We start from the raw sequence: 8898 nt of genomic DNA, 5'->3' as shown, positions 1-8898 counted from the left end.
ATCAGGAGGCTAATAAGTGACTTTGTTTGCCTAATAATGCGTTGTGATTATAAAATACTAACACCGAAACTGACAGACACAAGAAAGTGGCGAGGTTGCGATGGCGCTAAGAAAACACGGCGCAAGAAAAGGCACTGCGCATTGTTTGTGGTTGAGAAAAAGATACACATATATATTCTCATCAATCTCGGGCAGGCACATGGTATATAGTATATTATAATTAAAATAAAATAGTATATGCAGGAGCAAACCGAGCAAACAGGGGGGAACCTGCTGCCACTTCCCAGCTGACTACAATTTGTCCCTTCATAATTCAACAACAAAGCTACTACATGCTAGTATTATTTGTAAACAAGACTAGTGTCATTTTGGAAACCCTAATACAAAGATAGGTATGGATGAATGGATGGGTAATCTACTAGGAACCACACTGCTACCATCCAGAACTAATGGCTAATATCAAGGCCAGTCAGTACACAGGCAATAAGTCTCTTGCCGTATTGAATTATTGCTGATACAGCAAGTTCCAGTTAATACACACACATGGATACATCAAGGACATCGCAGGAATGCTTGCAGCAACTGGGAGCCCAATTCCTTCCTTTATCATTTTCTAATTCCGCCACCAGGGAGTCCTACCCTGAGTGTTTATGCACGACGAACCGATGATTCTTTTTTCAAAACCTCTGATCATGGATGATTCCTAATATGTCGATAAAAGGACGACCGACTTATGTATGGCCTAATCACTGACTATGAGCAAGTGGTAATACTGAATGATCATCATCTGCACACGATCGCTGCGCTAAAGGACACGCCGGATCATTCCTCCTGCTCGATCATCCTCCGGACATCATCGATCACCAGCCAAGATTTGTGCCCACCAATCACCTCCGCCTGTTTCCGGGAGTTGCTCCACAGCTGCGTAGGACAAAGGACCGTCCTCAGGATAGACAGTAGCGGGATGGAAACCATGGACAAGGGAACAAGCTTCAGTTGTACCTGTATAGAAGGCATCTTCTGCTCGAGCCCCGCAGTACAGATTGCACAAGTTGGACAAAAGGAGGCATTAGCGTGTGTGTTAATTTAACAAATATGCTAGGGATCCGGTTTGTCACTTGTGTATACACGTAATTGCTGCAGACAAGCTAACGATGAGGCCAAATGCATCATTGGACAATATTTGATATTGTACTCTAATACCAAGGCTGAAGGATAAGGCTAGGAAACATTTAGGTGCAAGTTGCACAAAGCCGGCAACTGACAACAAAGTTTCCAGGGCCAATAAAGCAGATGCTTCTAGTTTCAACCACAACAGGGAAAGAAGCGCAAGAAAGGAATTCTAGAAGCTTACTGGTGAAAAAAAAGAGATACATCTAAGAATGGCATAAAGTTAAGCATAATTGGGTGCAAGTATGTTTTCATTTATATTTACGAATACAATGAAAGGGTAGACTTACTGTTACTCCAGCACGGTTCACAAGCTTTTGTGGAACACAATTCACATCGATACAGTAGAACCGGACTCTGCATTTAAGTTGTAACAGATATCATCAATTTGTAAAAAAAAAGGAAGTCGTTGTAGTTCTTTGTCAATCTAGGGAAAAAGAAACTCTCTAACCTTGGATGGTATTCTGCTGCCAACTTCTCAAGCTTAGGCTTCAGATATATACATTTTCTGCACCAACTTGCCATCCTTCATAACACAGGGACTAGTATGAATTTTTCTATGAGCTGACAGATAATAGGGAAAAGTTTTGACAGACGCAACTATAGAAATCACTCAAAATACAGTTCCATATCGGTGGCATATTTCTTCATATTATAAAGGGCCTACGGTTGATTGTTTGAAATTGATATGTAAACGATAGCTCGCACATCTTGTTAAATGAAAAAAAAGGTATAGTTGAAGTATTTTCGCTGAATTCTACATATGAGTCTTTTTAGAGAGAGAGACAGAGAGACATGAACATCAAAATTGAACAATGACAGTGCTATTTATTTACATGGTAAAGAGACTACAGGAGAGCATAATGTAACCATAGGCTGCAACTCATGCACTGAAGAAAAAAAACAAATGAAGTTTGGTCTAACATTTATATATTTTTTCCCTCAGCCATAAATAACAGTTCTACTGCCAGTATAGTAGAAACAAGCAGATAGAAATGGAAATCAGGAACAGACAAAAAGGTATATTCATGAAAAGGCCACTGACATGCATTTATCATTCCATGCAATACGCCGACGAAATCCATTCCTCAACCGCAATGACACCAAACTAGGCCATGTAAGTGAAGCTATGAGCAAATGGACAAAATTGTCCTTTTTCACTCACCCAAGGTGCTAAATTTGCACTTCAGAAGTGACTGCCTAGTAATCCAACAAACAAAATCCGCTAACCCCGCAATCATACACGAACTGACGAACACGATCGCTCTGTCGGAGAAATTACAAACTAACGTTACCGCGGCCGCCCTACAGACACAATCCAATCCAATCCAAGGAAAGTGGGGGTACCAGAGCAGGACGATGGGGATGTCGAGCTGCTGCGCGTCCGCAAGGACCCGGTCCAGCTGCTGCTCGCTGGTGATGGGCTCCAGCTCCACCCACACGGGACCCTCCTCCCCCGCAACCCTCTCCCTGGCCGCGGCCGCCGCCGGCGCTGCGCGGCGAGGCCCCGGCGGCAGCGAGATCGCAGCCCACCGGGAGGACGGTTTGGCGAGGAAACCGAGACGCGATGGGGCCGGACCCGGACCCGGACGGACTCCGATTCGGCCGTGGGACGGCGCCGCTTCGCAGCCGGCGGTGGCGGCGGCGGCTGCGTGGGCTGGGGTGGCGGCCATTGCCAGCGTGGGAGCAAGAAACGTGGAGGCCTCCGTTCGTTTTGACTTTTGACCTTTTGCTGCTGATGAAGAAAGCCGCATTGTTTCCTTCTCTTCGCCAACGCCAACCTGTGTGTCACTGCGTGTGGGCCCAGTACTACCAGAAAGAACAGGAAAAACTTGCACATGTTTTCTCATATATACGTGTCGGACCCAGGATTTAAATTCAGGTAATGAGTAACCAAAAATTTATTATCAAAAACGGTTTGGTACAAATCATAATTTGAAAAAAAAAGAAAACCTGTAAGACATGTTCAAATCAGCCATGAAACAGTGTTTTTCTCTGGCCAAAAGTTTGTCATGATAGGCTCAGACTCAGCAAAAAAAATTATTCGTATCATACACGCACAAGAAATGAACGAAATACATGCTTCCAAGATTGGGAGAAGGACCGGAAGGTTTCTTCTACATGATAAGAAATCCAATGGGCATAAGTACAAGAGTAACTTGTTTAGCGCAGCTTCACTAACAACTTTAATGATTATGAGTTGTTTTTTCTTTGTCAAAAGGGTGGTATTTTGAGAACTACTTACCTACGAAACTCCTAAAATCGTGCTCTCTTATGAGAATGAGGTGAGAATGAAGCTGAAAATAGTTGTTTTTCACAGCTCCACCTCTCACACTTGTGAACCTATGCGGGATTCTATAATGACATGTGTTTAAGAAAATCTACATGTAAACTTGTTTTGGCAAATGGTTCCTCAAGAGAGCTTTAGCTCGTAGTGCTGAAAAAAAAAGAAAAAGAAAGAACAAAAGAAATTAATTTAATAGTAAAGTTGAGCTGTGCTAAATGGATTCTAGACTTGCAAAGAATGTCTGGGACCGATATGTTTACCGATCAGATGGACCAAAGTTTCAGTCTGTTGTGCAAATGTTTAAAAAAGTGTCTGATTTTTTTAGCCAAAAAAAAAGTCAGAATGTCTGATATGTAAATTAAATCCTCAACACTCAGAGACTGATATGGGCCACGGCCCTTGACGTGGCCCAAAATACCTCTGTAGTGCTGTTGAATTTTATGGGCCAACCTGAAGTGGTCATAGGCATAGGCATTGGGCCAAAATCGCTGCACGTCCAACCAGGCCAACCTGAAGTGTTCGTTTTGCTGCTCAGGTGTTCCCCTCAAGCAGCGGCAGGGCCAGCAGAGCAAGCCACCCGAGTTTCCAGATCCAGGTCATGGAGGCAGACACTATTGCTCCCCCTTGTTTCCATTAGAATAATAATGTTGCTTCAAGTTTTAAGATTTCCAAATTCTAGCTAAAGTTCAAGTTTTCTAAAAAAAAGAAGCTAAAATTCAAAGAAGAACATATATGGATACAGAGAAATTCAAAATACTGATTTTTGCACAAACATAAGAAGCTGCACAAATGAATTGTTTTAATGAAAAAAATAGCACCACATCCTATCTTAAAACATATGTTCCCCTTTCTCTCTCTCTCTCTCTCTCCACGGGCATCGTTTTGCACACTGCATGATGCTACAAAAGAAAAAAAATTGATATTTGTGACTCTAGTTACCTCGATGTTTAATTGATAAATTATTACTTTCTCCGTCTGAAAAAAGGTGTAACTACCACTTTTCGAGAGTCAAACGATTTGAAATTTCACTAAAAGTTATACAAGAAAATATTGATATTTATGATATAAAATAAGCACCATCAAATTAATTATGAAATATATTTTCATAGTAAATCAAGTTGAAAATAAAAATATTAATATTATTTACTATAAATTTGATCAAAGTTAAGTTAGTTTGAGTTGCACAAATTTTATAGTAGCATCCTTTGCATGGAGGTAGTATTTTCATCACATGCTGTGTTGTTGCTATCTACACATGGGCATGTAGAGCTGAGGGTGTTGGTAGATATGAGTGTTTTTTACATAGTGAGAGAGGAGATTAATTGATTCTACTTCTTGTAAGTGCTAGCAGGCCATACATGACCGATGCTAACCACTTTCACGCAAAAACCAATCCAAGCATTGTTCTTAACATTGAGCTAAAAATGACATTTTCAACCCTGTGTACACTGCGGCTGCTGAACATGAGAACTACTAGTTTTAGTAATTAATGGACTAACAACAACAGTCCTAGATAGATGATCAAATAAGCCATAATGTTTGAGACAGAACTAGTCTAGAGGACAACGACCCCTTGTTTTGTGCCAACAAACCTTTGTAGCCGGAAAGAACATGTGAACATGTGTCGTTTGGCAGGATTTTGCAATGTTGATTCTCTGATTGGAGAGTGTGTGTCTTGCTGAAATTCCCGAGTCCACGTCCACTACCTCCTCGGCTCCACTCACTCTCCAACTCTGCATCACCACCAGACTTTGCGTGGGAGAACTACGATGCTGAGGCAGAGGAGAGAGAGGACATGAGAGAGAGAGAGAGAGAGTAGAAATGGACTGTCTTACAGCTGGCTTACAACCCACTTAGGTACAAGAACTAAGAAAATTTGTAACAAAGACAAGTGGGTCATGTATTAATAGTAATGATCACAGTCACAAAGTTTCTAGGTCGATGGGGTCGAGGTATGGGATCGCGGTACGTGGTACATTATTTGCGAGAGATTTTTACACTTTGGGTCGAAAATGAACCCATGAACCTGAGCCGAGGGTCGAAGGAGGTGAACCCGTTTTATGTGACTATGGTAATGAGCTAACCACTATATGAGTGAGTTGCAAGAAAGATGCAAAGGAACCTTACAGTCGACAGCCGGTTGTATTAACCTTGCTCTTAGACGATGGCCATGGCCGTCGCCCTCCAGCTGCTCTTGAGCCAACACATACTACTACTACCCACTACACCACAACCTCATGGAGGCAAACCTGGGCACTTGCACAGTTGCCTTCTTTGTTTCCATGAGTATATATATTCGATTCTTTGTCTTCATTGTAGTGGTAGTTTGGCTATGAAATAAAGCATGGGTAGCCTAGTTTTGGTCCAAGCAAGCTAAGACATGATTGTTTGGTTGGGCGGCTAGGTCTAGTCTGACTTGGGCAGTATTTTGGTTGTTTGGGGTGTGTAAAGGTTGAGATGCACTAGTGGAGACAAGTTTAGGCTTGTTTGGTTGGTTGGACAAAGGGCGGTGGCAGCACCGTTTCCTTTGAATGATGAGCTTACCCCCTGATTTCGTACAGAAAATAAACTACCTAGGCTTATCTCGCCCTTTCACCTTCTTTCCCTCTCATTTGTACTCTTGTTGTTGTTCTCTTGCGCACGCTAGGATGACGGACCCAGATGCCATTGGTGCCTCTAGCGATGTGGCGTGAGCCCTATGGGCTGTGGCGATGTGATGTAGCCTATAGTTGTCCTTGCTGCTCAAAGATCCACTTCCATTCTGCCATCTTCGGCCACCATTGACATGTTAGCCAAGTCTAGCACTGATGGTGGATTGATGGAGAGTGACAATGACGAATCTAGCGGCTCCTCTAGGTCTCCAATAACAGTGACCCTTCGGAGCCATGCAATGAAGTTGGAGGAAGGGGAGGCGGAGTGTGTGTGCAAGAGAGAGGGAGGTGGGAGAGTGCAGCGTCGTAGTGACAAGTGAGGAATGGAGCGGTAACCTTAACGCCCGAGAGGTAGGACACGGATTTTATTAACTGCACATCGCAAGCAACTCAGGCCCACCAAAAAATTCTCCACATGTGCCCACTAGGAGCTAGGCTCAAGAAAATGAGCTCTACCCGTGACGGGCTTGGTGAGGAGGTGCACAGTAGCCTCTCCAAGCCTGGCCAAAGTTCAAATGAGTTTGTATTGGCTTCATAGTGTGTTAGGGCGAAAGTTAGCCATCCAACCAAATTGGTCTTATATGTTCCTTCAAGCTTTAAGTTTTGCAAATCTAGCTAAAGTTCAAAGAAGATATATGGATACATAGAAAATCAAAATATTGATTTTTGCACAGATATAAGTAGTTGTAGAAGCGAATTGTTGTAGTGAAAAAAAAGAGCACCACACATCCTCTCTCAAAACCGATGCTCCATCTCTCTTTTTCCCTCCACCGAGCATGGTTTGCACACTGCATGAAATGATGTTGTAAAAGAAAAGGTTGATATCGATTACTCTACTTATCTCGATTCTCAATCGATAAACTATTATTTTCCTCCCATGTTATGCTCTTGTTTTCCAAATTTGAGTGTTCCCCATAAGATTATAAGAAGAGAGGAGGTTTTGATTCTATTTGTGTATGTGCTAGCTGGCCATACATGACTGATGCTTGCCAATAAATACGACATATAAAACTAACCAAGCACTGTTCTTGATGTTGAGTTGAAATGACATTTTAATATATAACCCTGCATACACTGTGTGGCCGCTCCTAGATATGAAAAAACCAACTAAATTTCAAATCAACTAACAATTACTTGTCGGCGATCAAATATATATACTAAAAGTTTAGGCATATGAGACTGGCCTAAGATGACCATGACTGATGCTTACCAATAAATACTGACATATAAAACCGCCAATAATTAAAACACTGTTCTTGATGTTGAGTTGAAAAGACCCTAAAGGTACGATATGAGACTAGTCTAAGATAACCACGACCACATAATTAACCCTATATATGTGGCGAGAGAGAACACGTGTGTTTTTTGGCAGGATTTTGCAAGTGGATGATTGTGATTGGAGAGGGCTTGAGTTTGCTGATAGATCCTGATGGTGTCCACCTTCACAACCCACTCACACTCATCATATACCATCACCGCCGGAGACTTCGCATTGCTGGCATCGATGGCCCTGGCCGTCGCCGGCCTCCAGCCGCTCTTGAGCCCCAGCACGTACTACACCACTACACCAGCAGCCTCTGCTTCTTCTCCTTGCCGTCGTCATCGTCGTCTCTCAACTCTAGCTTGGGGCCATCGTCGTTCAGGTCCAAGATCAACTGTCGTAGCCGCAGCAGCCTCCCGGAGGTCCGACGACGACGACGAGGAAGCAGCAGCGGCAAGTGACGCTGAAACTGACGTACCTGGAGATCAACAGCTGGGTGTGGGAGGTGCAGCAGCAACAGCAAGCCGCCCCTCTGCGCATCCTGGTGGACCCCCTGGTCGTCGGCAACCTCGACTTCGGCATGCCGTGGCTCTACGACGGCGCCAAGAAGAACCCGAAGGTGAAGGCCGTCGCCGTGGACGACCTCCTGGCGCCGGAGGCGAGGCCGGACCTGCTGCTCATTACGAACCGCCTGGACGACCACTGCCACGCCCGGACGCTGGCGCAGCTGTCGGCCAGGGCACCAGACCTGCCGGTGGTGACCACGCCCAACGCGCGGGCAGTGCTCGACTCCCTGCCCACGCCCTTCCGCCGCGTCACCTACCTGGAGCCCGGCGAGTCCACCGCCGTCAGCCCGGACGTCCGGGTGCTGGCCACCGCTGGCACCTTGCTGGGCCCGCCGTGGGAGCGCCCCGAGAACGGCTACGTCCTCCTCCTCATGTCCGCCGACGCCGACGACAGGAACGAGAACGACGGCCTCCTGTACTACGAGCCGCACTGCCTGCACGACAGGTCGTTCCTGGAGAGGAAGCGGGTGCGGGCGGACGTGGTGATCACGCCGGTGGTGAAGCAGCTCCTCCCTCTCCCCCTCCCCGGCAACGGCAACTACTACACGCTCGTCGCCGGGCAGGAGGACGCCGTCGACCTGGCCGGGATGCTGCGAGCGAGGTACGTGGTCCCGATGAGCAACGCCGACCTGGACGCCAGCGGGCTCCTGACCGCCGTGCTCATCCAACAGGGGACGACGCAGTCCTTCCAGGCGTTGCTGTCGGAGGCGCTTCCCCAGGTGCAGGTCCTGGACCCCACGCCCGGAGTGCCGCTCCACCTGGACCTGGACCTCAGCTGACACTGACAGTCTGACACAGACACACAGTACGTGACACATCAGAACAGACGCCACAAAAAGCGATCGAGCTTGTGCATATATGTAATGTAGCGATAGCGACTAGCGAGAGCCGATCGACATGTGTAACAAGCAAGACCACAACGATATCTTTTTTTTAGAGTCAGATGGAACGGCATTTTCATAT

The 8898-nt window shown here is 45.5% G+C and overlaps 2 protein-coding genes across 2 annotated transcripts; one reads left to right on the top strand and one right to left on the bottom strand.

Moving 5' to 3' along the window:
* Positions 201 to 2924, bottom strand: LOC8055317 (thioredoxin-like 3-2, chloroplastic). Its single transcript, XM_021459627.1, has 5 exons — positions 2518 to 2924; positions 1622 to 1696; positions 1461 to 1527; positions 1003 to 1020; positions 201 to 921 (listed from the first exon to the last, which is right to left on the bottom strand). The coding sequence occupies exons 1-5, from the start codon at positions 2922 to 2924 to the stop codon at positions 823 to 825; spliced, it is 666 nt and encodes a 221-aa protein (XP_021315302.1). The 3' UTR covers positions 201 to 822.
* Positions 5399 to 8884, top strand: LOC8056455. The gene is made up of 2 exons (XM_021459626.1): positions 5399 to 5422; positions 7773 to 8884. Exons 1-2 carry the CDS (start codon positions 5399 to 5401, stop codon positions 8712 to 8714), a joined length of 966 nt encoding a protein of 321 aa, XP_021315301.1. The 3' UTR covers positions 8715 to 8884.

This window comes from Sorghum bicolor, chromosome 4 (assembly GCF_000003195.3).
Source record: "Sorghum bicolor cultivar BTx623 chromosome 4, Sorghum_bicolor_NCBIv3, whole genome shotgun sequence".
NCBI classification, from domain to species: Eukaryota; Viridiplantae; Streptophyta; class Magnoliopsida; order Poales; family Poaceae; genus Sorghum; species Sorghum bicolor.
Note: the sequence above shows the minus strand (reverse complement) of the source record. Positions and strands in the feature narration are given on the sequence as shown.